The sequence below is a fragment of the Odontomachus brunneus genome, unplaced genomic scaffold, assembly GCF_010583005.1.
Source record: "Odontomachus brunneus isolate Ranch 3 - 2012 unplaced genomic scaffold, Obru_v1 Obru_scaffold_320, whole genome shotgun sequence".
Taxonomy (NCBI): Eukaryota; Metazoa; Arthropoda; class Insecta; order Hymenoptera; family Formicidae; genus Odontomachus; species Odontomachus brunneus.
In genome coordinates, this window is record NW_022639770.1 from 142,387 (window position 1) to 159,163 (window position 16,777).

Consider the following 16,777-nt stretch of genomic DNA (forward strand, 5'->3'; position numbering starts at 1 on the left):
TTCAACTACAATCGCGTTACATCGCATCAAAAGTGTATAACCTGTGGATAAAATATAGCGGAGGCACCAATGTATATAAAGCGTAAGCGTTTAAATGGATGAATAACAGTGACTTCTTAACAGAATTTTACTTTACAATGTCTTTAATAAGATCGAAATTCACATATATTTCTGGTTGTGTCTCATGAACAACGTTTTTTCATTTACACAATAAATTAAATAAATAACAATAAATATAATAAACACAATAAATGACAATAAACGAAAAATAGAATTCTTAAGATGGAATTCGATGCGCGTTACACGTTTGCATTAATTAATAATCGTAGCATTCAGCAAAAAGCAAAAAGCGTGTTACGCAGTTGCACTAAAGTGTACGGCGACGCGTGATATATACTCACGTTAGTGCATATCATTAACGTTCTCCGAAGGTTAGCTAAACGTTAGCTGAAGGTTGTCGTCAGAGACTATCGGTTCTCTCCGATGCGGATGGTAGCCTCTCTGACAGTAGCCCGACAACCGGCACGGAGATCGAAGCGTCGCTCCAATCATTCTCGCACACACATTCCGAGCTCTGTATTCTTACGATTAGTGCGACGTGGATACCGTGCGAAATTGTTACTAAAAAGAAAATTATTAAAATCGTCTCATAAGTGCAGAATCTTTGTAATCATCTCATAAAATATTTAATTATACGAGGAAATTATGTTCATTTGATAATCATGGAATGAGTGATGTTACGTTTTCGTTGATTTGTTTTGATGATTCGTTTTGATGATTATTAGTTTTTATACGTTTATTTGTTTTACATACTCGTTAGTGATGATGTTACGTTCTATGAAGAAATTATTTATCGTACTTTTCTTTTAATTTTCTCTTTTAATTCGGTGCAAAATAGTAATTAATCGAAGTTGTTTAATAAAAACATCGTAAAGATATGTGAAATACGTGATAGAAATATTTTCGTTTTGCAAAGTTTTTATCTAAATATAGTCACTTTTATATATACAATCATCATTAAGTGTTATTTATATATAATAAACAGGTTGTTTCAGAGTTAAACGTTCTGTAATTTAAAATATTAATTTAAGATTAGTCGCGCAAGATTTGTGGCTTATACGTTCTTTAGATTTGACGTCATTAAATTTTTGTATGACGTGCTATTACAAAAGGTCTATAAAATTTTAATGAATAACGTTAATTCTTTACAAAGCAAAAACAATGAAACATGTGAAACATTAACAGCTTTTTGTGCAGTTCTGTACACGTTTGTACATGTGTACTGATGTAATGAAAGGAAGATGTTAAGCTGATTGTCGTACTTATGGCCAACACTTTGAACAAAATTTATAATTATGTTAAAATTTTCAAAATTTAATAAAATATTTAAAATATAATATATTTAAAATGTTTAAATGTTAATACTATTTAAATAAAACGTTAGCGGGTCTCTCTCTCTCTCTCTCTCTCTCTTTCTCTCTCTCTAGAGAAACTGCCTTAATTATTTTAAAATTATAAATTTATTTTTTAATCACATACACATATGCACCCGCATGCGCAGCAGTTGTATATAGACTTTTAACTTTGAAACAATCTATATATCGAACGAAATACCAAAGCTACGGTCAGCTTTTTTACAAAACTTTCGTTACACTTATATATAAGCCGTCCGCATTTTGTTTCGAATGACTACAGCTGTCTTTGATTAATCAACAATTGCTTATCACATCGAAATTCACATTTCTCTTCACTTATTCAGATCTCTTTAGGATTAATAACAATTCTTGTTGTCACAAGTGATACTCGCAAATTACATCTTGAATTCTACATCGCGTAATCTTTTAATTACTTACAATATTATTCTATACATAATTTGCCTAGCATAAAATACAAACGCAGCTTCAGTTAATGATAATGAAAATATTATTAAGAAGACTTTGAGAAAAGTATGAATAATTAATGAGCGCCTCGTTAAATATGATACGCAGCTTGGATGTCTCGCGTGGACGTTTGATCGAGGAACGACAGAAGACTTGAGAAGATAATCTTCATACGGATTCTCATCTGTTTTTAATAATGATAAGAAAGTGCTGTTCGTGTTTCTCCGGTTTCAGGGCCGTATTCAGGCCCCAACAAATCGGACCTTCGCACAAGCCGGATTGTACGAGACCAGAATGCATGCCACGGCCGCCTCCGACTACCGCGCCTGGTAAGACAAAGTTCTACATTTTATTACCTATATTTTATTTGCCACTAATTGTGTTTAAAATCATGTTTAAAACAACAAACTACTGCTAGTTCGAAAATAGAGATCGATAGGATTTTTTACACATTTGTTTGTGTGTGTGATGTTGATATCAAAGTTTAACGTAATATTTTCTTACTTTCTTAAAGTGAACCAGTAAAAATATTTCTAATCAAATCGATAAAATCGACAAAAGAAATATTTCACCAATAATTAGTGAGTATGTATCGATTTTCAATTGAAACATTCCTACTTTTTACCTGTCTTATATTTTATTGATTTTCACCAGTAGAAATAAAATTTCATTGTTAAATCTAATACATAAATTCATTATACCCTGCATTAAATTTAATCTTTTACGTTTATAGCGGCGGAATTAACAGATTTCATGCATCTTGCGTACAGTGATATTGTTTGTGTGCAAAGTCATCAATAATAAAAAGTCCTTACTGTGAACTGATCTTTTCAAGGAGATTTGATTGATTGCAGTGTCATTACAGCTGAACCACCAGTTATAGTAAAATACATAGACTGAATTATATTATGAAGGAAGAGAAAGAGAGAAAATTTCTAATTATAACACTGATATCATTGTTCACTAAAAGTTCGAGGAAGGAGTAATTTTTCGAGTATTTCGCGTTCTTTACGTCTTTCCGAGGGCGAGCGCGACTAAATATTCCTGTGAGATTACAATTGTCTGCGCGCATCTCGCAAGTTTAGTACGCATTAAAGGAAAAAGAAAAAATTTCTTAAGATAAAAATTTTCTTATTTATTGCTAGTTCTGAGTGGATTGTATTCCCGCATCCTTTACGCGGGTTTCGTTTTTCACCAAGAACTAACAGGCAAATTGTGCGTAAGTATTAAGGAGATATGCGATTATATATAATATATTTGCAGGCAAGCAGTCATGATTTTTTTAATTAAGTACGCATTTGCAACATTTATGATTAAAAGAATTTATATGAAATAAGAGTTTCTACATAAAGAAAAACATTATTTTACTGCTAAAAAACGATCACTCAGTTTATTCTTCTTCTTAAATAATAGTTATTTTTAAACAAAATATATTTTCATAATAATAATCTTAAAATATATTTATTGCAAATTTGAGGAAAGTTAATCATGCACTCGAAAAAAATAATTTATTTTTTTCATAAGAATATTATAAAACTTTATTGAAGGAAACGTTGATTCGACTTTATGTAGTAACTGTGAGTTTTTACTTTAATTTAATATTCTTTATTGAAATGCTAAACTTACCAAAATTTAGGATGCCTTTTGAATAAACAAATATTTAGAAATAAGGCTCTTGAAAGTATTCAAACACATTAATGTACATTATGAGATAATAAGGGTCAACGCAAAATTTTAGTTTGCGTGAATTGATTATATAATTTCGGGAGAATAATACATCGCTTTACGCGATGTATAGCGTCAAACTTTTTCCCCGATCTTTACGTACGAATCTTATCAATATAATTTGATTGACCCTGTATCCCGTATTTTCTAAATTAATAATTTTGAATAAATTTGATACTTATGATGAATTTATGATAGATTTTTGGATATACAAATTTATGAAATATTTGAAACAATTAATATTTGCTTGAGAGTGTAGTATATATTTTTCTGTGTGCAGATATATGTATTTGGCCTGACATAAATGCCCTCAATTGACCCGTTTGAGGATAGAGTTCGCGTGTGGATGAGTAGATGGCTCGAAAATTAATTAATGAATCAGCGAGATAAAAGACATCGCGCGTCAATGGCTGAATCACGAGCGCTCGCGAGCGCTCGCGAGCGTGATAGAAAGCATATCGCCTGAAAGTAAAGCGCGACGTCCTTTGCACACGTCCCTTCTCTCCAACCCCTGTTAAGATGCAATAACGCTGCAAAATTTAACGAGAGTTTCAATTTTTTCACGTACAGCTGATTTGAGTAATCAGAGACTACGTAGGACGCAGGAGAAGATGATTTCAAAAAGTTAAGGCCTTATGCCACTGTAGAGACCCGAAAACCGACTACTTCTTTGGTATTTTTTTGGATGGGAAAAAATGTATTATTAATAAAACAAAGTTTACCACATGTTTATATATGTATTAAGGTACAAATTTTTATTTTTTAATAAAAAAAAATACAAAATGGCGGCACACGGCCGTTGTCAAAAAAACGTGTTTTTAAAAAGTTGCTCCAGGGCTTGCAAAATATCTTGAAGAGTTTTGATCCTGCAAAAAAAAAAATTCTTCTTAAACTACATGAAAATGTCTAGAGAACGTAGTACGGAATTTTGAAAATATTGATTTTTGAAAAAATGGCAAGCTTTTGAAAAAAAAGTCGATTTTTTCGCAAAAAAATGACAGTTTTTTGTTAATAACTTTTATAATTTTTAATATTTGGCAAAATCCGCACGACATTCTCTGCGAAATCTAATTAAGAAGCTACAGTTAAAATTTGAACTCAATCGGATAAAAATTGAGAGAGTTATCTTGCAAGCCAATTTGAAAAACATAGTTTTTAGATAATCGTGTTTAATCTGATTTCTATGCTTTAAACTGTTTACCGCGCAATTTCACCCGAACTGTAGCAAAATTTTTGAGCAAAATAATTACGAGCGCCCTCTATCGTCATATTTCAAACACACGTCGTAAATATGGGTATCATTTTTATCGAGACAGTGAAAAAAGCAAAACGCGCGAAATACGTAATTTCATACGTCGTGACTATGTTCAATAAAATGGTTTAAATGAACTGATAAAATTTTTTCTATGGTATAAAACAATTTTTATTACATTTTTGAATAGTTTATCCATCAATTAAGCCAATAAAAAAAAATTGATATTTTGAAAAAATTATAGTGGCATAAGGCCTTAATATTAAGATAAATCTATAATAATAAATATTTAATAATAAGAAAAGAAATAATAAGAAAATATTTAATAATAAGATTCAATTTTATAAGACTTAATGAAAGATAATGGAAACGTCCATAAGAAACTATTGTTTAAATGTTTTTTATATCTTATATCAGACGGATCAAATTTATTATTTATATAGTAATTCATATATACAATAATTTCAGTATAATCCAACTTTATACAAGAAACTTTGTGAAAAGAAACATAATTTTAATTATTACTACAATATTTTCTTAGTATACTACTTATTGATAACAAATAAATAATAATTATGATACGTCTTACTATAAAAAATTATAAATTTGGAAAATATGAAAATTGTAATTTATTTACAATATATAAAATATCCATATTTTGCAAATTATATTTTTAGCATGTTTAGAAGTTATCATTGATAGGAATAGTGAGAAACAGGGAGAGTTCTCAAATATTATAATCGCAAAGAATCAAGAGGTTTTTGGACATCTAAAGGGAATTATCGTTCTTAATCAATCTAGTATTAAGACGACCTTAAATATATAAAGTCCAACTATGAATACTAGTCTATGTTCTTTTTTTTTGAAATTATAATTTTCATGACTATGGTTATAAGTTTTGAAGATTGATAGATGATAAGAGATTGTTTCGATACAGAGCGTCGATTTTATCGAAAAATAAATTCTTTGGAATAATTCAGACACGAGCAGATGTTTTGTGATGAGTATACTATATATATGCTTTATTTTTATTTAGAGATTTTAGAGTTTAATTTAGAGCTAAGTGGAGTATACCATATATTATCTCTGTTGTGAAGTGTTTCCCGAACTCTAATTTCGGAATATTGGTCAAGGACGGTGTAGGGTTTGTGAGCTTCGTGACATGACGAGTGCGCGGTCGACGATTTTCGGAAGGATGACGAGAAAATATAATGCTGACGCACATCGTATGCGTTACACCGTATTTAGAGACATGATGTCACTGTATCGTCGCTCAAAAAGAAACCACAAGGTCACTTCAAATTTGATTTACCAATAGTGATTTTATTATCAACGTATGAACGATTGACAAGGCGAACATTAACATAAGTAGGCGTCAGAATTCTTACTCAATTACCGTAGCATCGGCTGATTCGAACGTTGTCGACTGCGACTTGACGATGCATTTATCACAAAATATGTACATAGTACGTTCACGTCATATATTTATTTTACATCGTCTACAAACTTGCGAGTTTAAGCTTGAATCGGAAGGACAAGAATATTTAATGAAAATAAGATTTTTAACAGGCGGAAATGGATACTTTTGCAAAATGATCGGATTTTGCATTTCTGTTGCGCGAAATATGTATATATAATATATATATATATATATATATATTTTTTTTATAACATATTTTGCACATTTTATAAATATAACATATTTTGTAATTTTATGATATTGTTTATTCGTATTAACATAATATACAATTTTTCGTTTTTATTCTTCTTTGTTTTGTTTTATGCTGTTGATAACGGTTAGAAAAAAACTGAAACGATTGACAATTTCATTAATAAATATCTCAGTTGTATTAGATATTACTGCAAATCCGTTTAAATTATCTTTGCTTTTAATTAGACTACAATAGAGCCGTATATATTTACGTAACAGGGCCCTTTACTTCCTTTATTTGATAAATCAAAGAGCATTTTTTCCTTTATTTTTGGCAAAGTATAGTTTCCGCGTTTCACCGCGTGTGATCGAATGTTTTACAAATAAACGCGCGTTTCGTCGAGACGAGAACGCTGTGACTTTCGTTTGAATACACTTTATTTCATTGTTGAGAAAATATACTCAACCAGATGAAAAGTATCATCTTCTCCTTCTATTCCTTTCCTCGCCTTCTTTTCTGTTCTCTCTTTCTCTTTTTCTCTTTCTCGCAAAATATGATATTTGTTATACGGTGTCACAGCGTAGATTATTTAGATTTATAATAGATTATTTGTATTCGAATCGGCAATATTTTTCGTTTAGTTACGATGTTTTAATATCCGTTTATCGTACGCTACTGTGTATGCGTGTTTATCTACGAAGTCTCTTAATTCTTTCACAAAGAGGGTATCTGTGCGTCTGTCTTATCGCAAGCCAGTCTCCCGCATCTTTATTTTGATTTATTTTTTACATTTTTAGCTCTTTTACTGGCGTCTTACTTATGCAGAATTTCTTAGAACTGATCTTGAACTTGCATTGGAGAATTTCTTTTTTTCCTAGACTCGTGGTCATAGTACATTGCCATGAATGAAAGTGACATTACGTAAGCGGCCGCAACGCTGTGAGCGGTGATGTCACTTTCGCTGGCGTAAACTCACGTTATTATTAATCACTTACATTAGTATTATTCAAACAGATTTGGATAATTTAGATTGGTAACTAAAAGACAAGTTGTTTAGTAAAAACAATGCATGTTCCTTGAGTTCATGCAAGAATTTAGGTACGCTTCTTCAGATTCCAATCTCTTTTAGGAATTAGTATATTTTATAAAAATTATTTACTCGCTTTTCTCTGTAAAGCTAATAGCTACTCAGATAGGTAGATGTACGTAAATTTGGCAGCAACTTTATTTTTTATTTGTAAAGGATGTGTTCTTTATGAGTGATTCATATTTTTCACATAGAATGACGAAATAAAAATACGAACCAACAATAAAAATTTGCTTAAAACAATATGTTATGTAAAATGTAACACGAAAATTTGAGTGCAATATTTAGTTACTCTTTAGTTTATTGTTGCATCAATATAACAAATATTTACATTATGGTTGATGTGTAAATATAATGATTAATTTAATATAGTATATTTGTTTCTTAAATATAATTTAAAAAATTATAGAATTTTTTTCCATCATTTCATCGCGCGATTGTCTCACATCGTGATAATTATGAGTCTATCTATTTCCTCCTCTGTTTTTAGGTAAACTATGCGTCTACTCCCTTAAAATGAATCAGTCAAACATCACTGAAAATAGTGAATATATACTGATTTGCAGTTATAAGTATAACACTGAAAGTGCTTAGTGCTATACTTATAACTGATATCAGTGATTATTCACTGATTCACTTTAAGAGAGTATCTGTACGTAAATTTGGTAATAACTTTACTAATCGCTTTGTAAAAATTGTCTTATAAGTGACTCATATGATACTCATATCAAATAATGAAATAGCAATATGACAGAAATACGAAAAAAGTTATTGAAATTTACTTCGAACAATGTGTTATGTAAAATGCAATATAAAAATCTGAGTTTAATTTTTAGTAAACTTCTTGCTATATCAATATAACAAAAAAATTACATCATTATGTGATTGAAATTTTATGATTAATTCGATGCTACGATTAATTCGTAACTAGAGAAATTGAAGAATTTCTATCATCGATTGTTTCACGTCATAATAATCATGAAAATTTATTTGGCTAAGTTTTTATCATAGACATATCAGATATAATATATAATTTAATTGAGGTACAATTGAATTAGAATCTTCGAGATTCTTCGTTGCCGAGCAACAAAAACTATCCCATTAGTCATGAAAGTTTTGTCTCGAGTGCTATCACGATTACCTTTTCTCGACATTTCCGATCGGGGAATCTCCTCATTAAGTCACGCTTGCCGAGATAACTTCTTGCCTGTCGACTCATTCTCTTCCGTATAAAATAGTATAAATAGCACGGTATGCACAAGCACACGCACACGCTCAGAACGAACACTCGTTATTTTATCGTGCAGCGGCTTCCAATGCACTTTGAACGATAATTACAAGATCTCGGTGTTCATTTAGGTGGGATCAACTAGTTGCTTGCAAACGAGCACACTTGCTATGATGCAAGCTGCATTCCGGTAAGAATCTTAACACTTGGAAGGAGTTGCCGTGCACGCATACATATGTATAGAACATACGCGTACAGAAGGAACGTCTCATAGAACTTCAACCAAACATCGTTCGAATCGTAAAGAAATGCAATTTGCATTTAGTCCTGTACATAGTTTCCTTTTTATTTTTCCCGTTTCTCTAAATGTAAACGGAGATAATACAACGACGCAATTTTGAAGAATAAACATCGATAAATAATAAATATTAAAATCAGTTGTCCACGTTAAGAAGAAAATCAATTACGCATTGTTCGAAAAATCAGTTAATAATTAGCGCGAGAGCGTGTCAATCTGGAACAACCGGCGTCATATACATATACAATTTCCCAGATCTAGAATTATATGATTTTCAGTCTAAGGTAACAATTTCAATTATGAGTCGAGTCCTAATTTCGGGTCATTTATGTATTAAAAAAGTACATATAATGAAAATACGGAGAAAATTTTATTATATTCCTTAGTCCTTTTATAGTTATATTCTAAGATTATATTTACAAATATTCTTAATATTTAAGAAAAAATTTAGTATATACAGAATGTTCCATTTTAAATAATCCATTGAGATTTCTCAAAAAGGATTCCACAAAAAAATATTTTAAACCAAATTTGTACGATTTCAAAAGACGTCTTATGATGTTACTCACTTGACCTTGTCGAGATGGCCTCGTTAGAATTACGTCAAGATCAACTTGATATCTTTAAATAGCATCATCTGGTTTTTTTAAAGACAAATTGATCTCTTCAGTTATTCTGTATATCAAAATATAAGAGTTAAAACGTCGAAAAATGAATATTTTCCGAAATAATTTACATTTTATTTTTATACTTTTAGATATAAAATATAAAATATTTCGTAAATTATTAATTTCTCGACAAACTTATTTTAACACTTTTATACATAGAATGATGGGCGAAATCGATTGTTATGAGAGAAATGTGGAGAAACTTTAAACAAAATTTTGTTGCGCTTTATAAATATATTAATGCATTATATATTAAAATTAGTATCGTCGATTGATTTCTATCATTATTTTATGTACAAAAGTATTATGACAATTGTCGAAAAGTGAATAGTTTACGAGATATATTTATATTTTATAACTTATAACTATAATTATATATTTATATTTTATAACTTATAACTATTTATATTTATACTTAAAACTGTAAGAATAAAATATAAAGTGAAAAGTATTTATTTCTCGACAATTTAACTCTAATACTTTTATATAAGGTGTAGTAAAAAGAAATCCATTATTTTTCCAATAGATGGCTTTAGTAATGTGTATCTCGCGTTATATAAGTGCGATCGATTCACGCTAGATGGCGTTAGAAAGATAAGATTTCTAAAAAAACTTAAAAAAACTAAAAAAACTTCTCAGACAGTTTTGTGATTGTTTGACTCAGTATTGTTTGAGCGCGCGTCAAAGATGGACACCAGCAAAGAGAAAATACGCCATATTTTACAGTTTTTCTTCGATAAAGGCGAAAACGCAAGCCAGGCGGCTGAAAATGTGAATAGTGTTTATGGTCTTGATACTGTAACAGCCAATCACGCGCAATTTTGGTTTCGTCGATTCCGTTCCGGTAATTTTGATGTCAAAGATGCATCACGCTCTGGAAGGCCAATTGTCGAAAATAATGGAAATCGTCGAGTCCGACCGTCATGTAAGCACTGTTTCGATTGCCCAGGAGCTAAACATTGCACAAAAAACCGTTTGGAACCACTTGAATAAGGCTGGATACAAAAAGAAGCTCGATGTATGGGTGCCACACGAGTTAACGCAAAAAAACCTCATGGACCGAATTTCCATCTGCGAATCGCTGCTGAATCGCAACAAAATCGACCCATTTCTGCAGCGGATGGTGACTGGTGATGAAAAGTGGGTCACTTACGACAACGTCAAGCGAAAACGGTCGTGGTCGAAACGCGGTGAGCCGGCGCAAACGGTGGCCAAGCCAGGATTGACGGTCAGGAAGGCTTTGCTGTGTGTTTGGTGGGATTGGCAGGGAATCATCCACTATGAGCTGCTCCCCTACGGCCAAACTCTTAATTCGGACCTGTACTGTCAACAATTGGACCGTCTGAAGGAATCAATCGCCCAGAAGCGGCCAGCTTTGGCCAATAGGAGAGGAATTGTGTTCCATCAGGACAACGCCAGGCCACACACATCGATAGTGACTCGCCAGAAGCTCCGGGAGCTTGGTTGGGAGGTTCTTATGCATCCACCTTATAGTCCGGGCCTGGCACCAAGTGATTACCACCTGTTCCTGTCTATGGCAAATGATTTTGCTGGTAAAAAATTCGCCTCAAGAGAAGCTTGTGAAAATCGACTGTCCCAGTTTTTTGCCAATAGGGACAAGGGTTTCTATGAGAGAGGCATAATGGAAGTACCTTTAAAATGGCAACAAGTTATCGAACAAATTGCATATTTGACCTAAATCGGATCATTCTAACTATGGTAAATAAAGCTTTCAATTTCATGCAAAAATAATGGATTTCTTTTTACTACACCTTATATATAGAATGATTGAAAAAATCGATTTGTATTAAAAGAAAACTATGTGATGGTATTTAAAAATATCACATAAAAGTTAACGCGACTTAACAAGATCATTGAAAGTAAAAGAAATAATATTATAGGACGTTCTCTTTGAAACCGTACAAATTTTGTTTGAAAAATTTTTAAATGAAAAATTTAAAAATGGTTTTCAAGAAATCTCAATGGGTTATTTAAAATGGGACATCTCAATGTGTATTAATTGCTTTATCAATTTTTTAGATGTATGAAACTAACAAGTTATGTTATGTGTATACCATTTTTCCATATAGACTTAAACAATATAAATATTGTTAATATAAAATTAAGTATTGTATTACTCGTTATACGGGTGTGTAATACTTGCTGAACTATAAATTTTTCATGCATAAATATTCTTAATTACTATATTTATAATTTAATATAAACTCTTTCCTTCTCCTCTCTCTTTTTTTTTCTTTCTTTTTCTCTTTCTCTCTCTCTCTCTCTCTTTCTCTAATTAAAGGTCTAATAAATTTGTTTTAGAACTATAATGTTAATTGTTAATGTTGGTATCAACATTTCGTTCGTAATGTTCGGTTGATAAATTTATGTAAAAGATTGAAAGTTAAATGACTCTAACCTTAAATTACTCATAATTGACTAATTAAACGAGTCTACTAAAGGTGGACGAAGTTCGATTATAATTACATAACGTGTTCTGTTCGAAGATGATTATCTGTAATAATACCGTTAATCATAGTAGCTCCATAACGTTCTGAGTGATAACTTTTCGATTTTTGTGCTCTCTATCATGATAGTATTTTCTCCGCCTTTTTTCTTCACTTCTATTTCCCAGATAGCACAGAATGTCCATTTTATATCCATTTTACGTCCGCACATCATGGACATGCAATGGACATCCATAAGATATCCGATTTTGGACATCCGTTAATGTCCATAATTTGGATGTTCATAAGATATCCGATCTTAGACATAAATATCTTAAATATAAAATTCGACTATAGGTATGTCGAAAATGCGCACTATCAACGCTACATATCATTCTATCCCCAGACAGCAACGTCACGTCATTTTCACGTAATTTTCAAGTGATGATTATCAGTCCTAGATGTCATGTAACCAATAACTGACATTTAAAAAACGTGAACAATTTTGACGTGATAATAACGTCATTTAAAGACGTCTATAATACGTTTATGAGAGGTCATTTTTAATCAGCTGTTCGATAAGCAAGAATGTGACAGATTTTTATCTTAGATTTCCGGGCTTGAGCCGCGTGGATTCATCTTTGTTTGATTCCGACGTTTTTGCGAGAATTTCAATCCGCTTCATCAGGGAGGAACGACACGATGCCTATATTCCCCGGGCATCGAGTCATTCCTCCTTGACGAAGCGGATTGAAATGTTCGCGAAACGTCGGAATCAAACAAAGATAAATTCACGCGGCTCAAATCCGGAAATCAAATTTAATATGCATGGACACCGCGAAAGTCTAAAATCTCAGATTTTTATCTAATGTTCATTTATATCAACTGTAATGTATGTAATCAACACATTATTATTTATACACATTGTTATTTATTTTTTATATGCTTGCATCTCAAGCATTTAGTTTTAGAAATAAATCTTATAGAAATTGTTCTATCATTTCTTACTCATGAGTATTACATCGTTGTAATTATCCAGTTAGTAGGATGATGTTGAAAGATATATTAATGAGAAAATGTTGACCCAGATAGCACAGAGATGAATAGAAGTTCATAGAAAATTCATTTTAAAGAATACCTAAATAATTAAACAAATGAATATCTTAAAAATTCCTGAAGAATTATCCGAGTCTAATTTATTCTAAAATATTCTTTGGAATTTTATTATAATAAATATTTTGCGAATCATTACTTGGGATACTCTGAGACAGATACTTCATCGCTTATAATAATATAATCGCGTTGATTTGTATGTTTATATATAAATTTAATTAATTTAATTAAATCTTATATAATAAGGTAGATTTTCTTTTTTTTATAATTACTCAATATTTATTTTATAATTACTCAAAGTTTATAGTCTTTTATGACTTTAATCAATGACAGTTAACAATAAAGAATTTTTACTATAAAAATTTGAAGATAATAAAATGGAATGTGCGGGATTTTGTAGACTCATTAGCTAAGGGTTAAATTAACAATAAAAGTACAACAAATAAATTTTAACTAGAAAGTACAAGAAATAATTTTTATTGAAATTAAATCATTTTATTAAATCATATTATCAGAAAATTATATTACTGTGTTAATTACAACATACAAAATGTAAGACGTTTATATCGATCGATGAAGTGGTGTCGTGTCTAAAGTAACAGATTCATAATCGAGAGGTGCTGTGCGGATTCAAGTTCGAGTCTCATCAGTGCCAGTAAGAATTTTTAAATGTGATGTAACATTGGAATCAAGTAATCTAAAATTTTCAAGTGATATCAGCAAACGCTGTGACATTTACGAATAGTTTTTGTTAGAAAATTGAATCGAATAAGGACACTAAAAATAATGTCCAGTGTAGGTCTTTTTTTTAATATTCCAAGGACATCCAAAATAGATAAAAACAGACATCCTATGAACGTCTGTTGGGCTTTATTCGGACATATTATGGATGTCGCAATATCCAAACTTGAACGTCCACTGGACGTCCATAAGACGTCCATGTGCTATCTGAGCTTTCACATTTCGAGAGTTGTCTTTTGATTGCGAGTAGAGAAACAATTAATTTTTGATTATGTTATAATCATTTTCTCAATAAGACGCGTCGTATAATTACGACTGAATTTCATTCGCCTTTGACGGATTCGTTTGATCGTTCAATTATACTAAGCATCTCATTTGTAGATGGTTATCTGTAGATGTTTAGAGCCTAGCACAACTCTCGATGTTTATTCTTTGAAACTAATTTTATAGACAGTAACTTATCCAACTTTTATCATATTGAATATAACTCTTTAAATGCACACAAAAAAAGAAATATTTAATTTTCTATTGAGCTTGAAAAAATTGGACGAGTAATAGTATAATTAGAGCTTTGTATTGATTTATTATAAAATCTAGTGAAAGTTTCGAGTTCTCTGACCAACCCGCTGTTTATATTTGACACACGAGAAGCAATATCTGCTTTGATTTTTTGTTTTGAAAAGATATATGAAGGATTCATAATTTTTTACTTTCATATCATTGTCAAAGAGCCCGTCCAACTGTCCCCAGTGCATGTGCCCCAAATCCTTGCGATCGATAGTGGGGTCAACATATATACCACATTAAAGGTCTTGTCAAGCAGAAAACGAATATGTACTTCTTACGTTGGACTGATGAACCGTTTTCGAGATATCCGGTCCGGAAATTTTGGTGGTCCAAAGTGAATTTTCAAACATAAGCTTCAAATGGCTGCCAAATTGTCAATTTGAGACCTACAAATGTGATTAATGGCTTAAAATGCTCATAGATTGATACTCTCAAATCCATTTTAACAGTTTTTAAATAGAAGCCAAAATGGCCGTTTGAGAGCGCTTCGAACAAGTGGGTTCTAAAATTCAGTATTTTATTGGCAATTTTGTAACTTTTTGTGGGAATATTTAATTTTTTAGCAACAACCAGAATATATATTTTATCAGCTATAGTATTAACTTTAAAATAAGCCGTTGATCACATTTTTACGATAAGATTTGGTTGAAATATCGCACTTTTTGTCAGCGAAAGTTATTGAAAGTGACAGTGCAGCTTTGAAAAAAAATCACATTAATGAGCGCGTATTTTTGTATTTATTTTTTTCTTTTTTTTTGTTTTTTTCAATTTTGTTTTATACATTTAATCAGCGTGTCAAGTAATATTAAATACATATAAAATATTGTTAATAAGTGTGAATTTGCGTCATAATAAAACAAAAATCCGATTACAATTCTCTAAGAATTATTCTTGTTGATGGCCTCTTCGAACAATCGAATACGTCAATTCGCTGACAAAAAGTGCGATATCTCAACCAAATCTTATCGTAAAATTGTGATCAATGGCTTATTTTAAAGCTAATACTATGGCTGATAAAATGTATATTCTGGTTGTTGCTAAAAAATTGAATATTCCCACAAAAAGTTAAAAAATTGCCAATAAAATACTGAATTTTAGAATCCACTTGCTCGAAGCGCTCCCAAACGGCCATTTTGGCTCCTATTTAAAAACTGTTAAAATGGATTTGAGAGTATCAATCTATGAGCATTTTAAGTCATTAATAACATTTAGGGTAGATCTTAAATTGACAATTTGGCAGCCATTTGAAGTAACTTAAGTTTGAAAATCCACCTTGGACTAGAATTTCCGGACAGGATATCTTGAGAACGGTTCATCAGTCCAACGTGAGAAGTACATATTCGTTTTCTACTTGGCAAGATCTTTAATTTGGTATATATGTTGACCCCAATATCAATCGCAAGGATTTGGAGCACATTCTGGCCGGGCTCTTTCCTTAGCTAACTCATTAAGAACTGAATATTGTGTACCACCTACTTTACTGATATAAACAATAGCTTTTAAGAAAATTTTAGGAAAATTTCATAATTGCTACAATTAGATACAAAAACGTTTTGATGCTACTAGAAATAATGCTGCTAAATAATTAATGTAATATTTACATTCATTAGGATACCAAAATCTATTAGCACTTTTCTTCGCAATGCGAATCTGACAGTGATGCGTCCGAAGAAATCTCTATTTAAAATATTTAATGGAATTTGTCCCTAAAACTATATTTTCTTTCCACCACTCTAAATCTATCAATGATAATTCTTCTATCTCCTTAATATATATAATAATTTCCTTCCTTCAAAAATAGTATTTCAACATTCGTCCTTTCAAATCTTTTGCAGTATGTCCCTTACAGAAAAAAAATTATAAGAAAAAAAACTGCTTCAAACAATATAAGAAAACAATATAGGAAAACTATTGAAAAATATTGGAATACTACTATTTACTTATTACAACACTATTGAAAAACTATAAAAAAACCTATTCGTTAATTTTATAAATAATTTTAGTATTAGTTTTCAATAGATAAAACAGTAGTATTTTTATTAATCGATGAAAATATTGTTGTTCTCAGTAGTTTTCTTATAATATTTTTCCGTAAAGGCGTCGTGCCATATGCCACTGC

The 16,777-nt window shown here is 31.0% G+C and overlaps 1 protein-coding gene across 3 annotated transcripts in view; it reads left to right on the top strand.

Moving 5' to 3' along the window:
- Positions 1 to 494: 494 nt before the first annotated feature.
- Positions 495 to 16,777, top strand: part of LOC116853427 (annulin) — a 54,154-nt gene continuing 37,871 nt past the window's right edge. Inside the window, exons 1-2 of one of the 3 annotated variants that reach the window (XM_032834506.1) lie at positions 495 to 1,833; positions 1,989 to 2,209. In XM_032834506.1, coding sequence (XP_032690397.1) covers positions 2,077 to 2,209 — 133 coding nt within the window. In that variant the 5' untranslated portion in view covers positions 495 to 1,833; positions 1,989 to 2,076. The remainder of the gene's footprint in view (positions 1,834 to 1,988; positions 2,210 to 16,777) is intronic. The other 2 variants (XM_032834505.1, XM_032834507.1) reach the window with 2 other exon arrangements.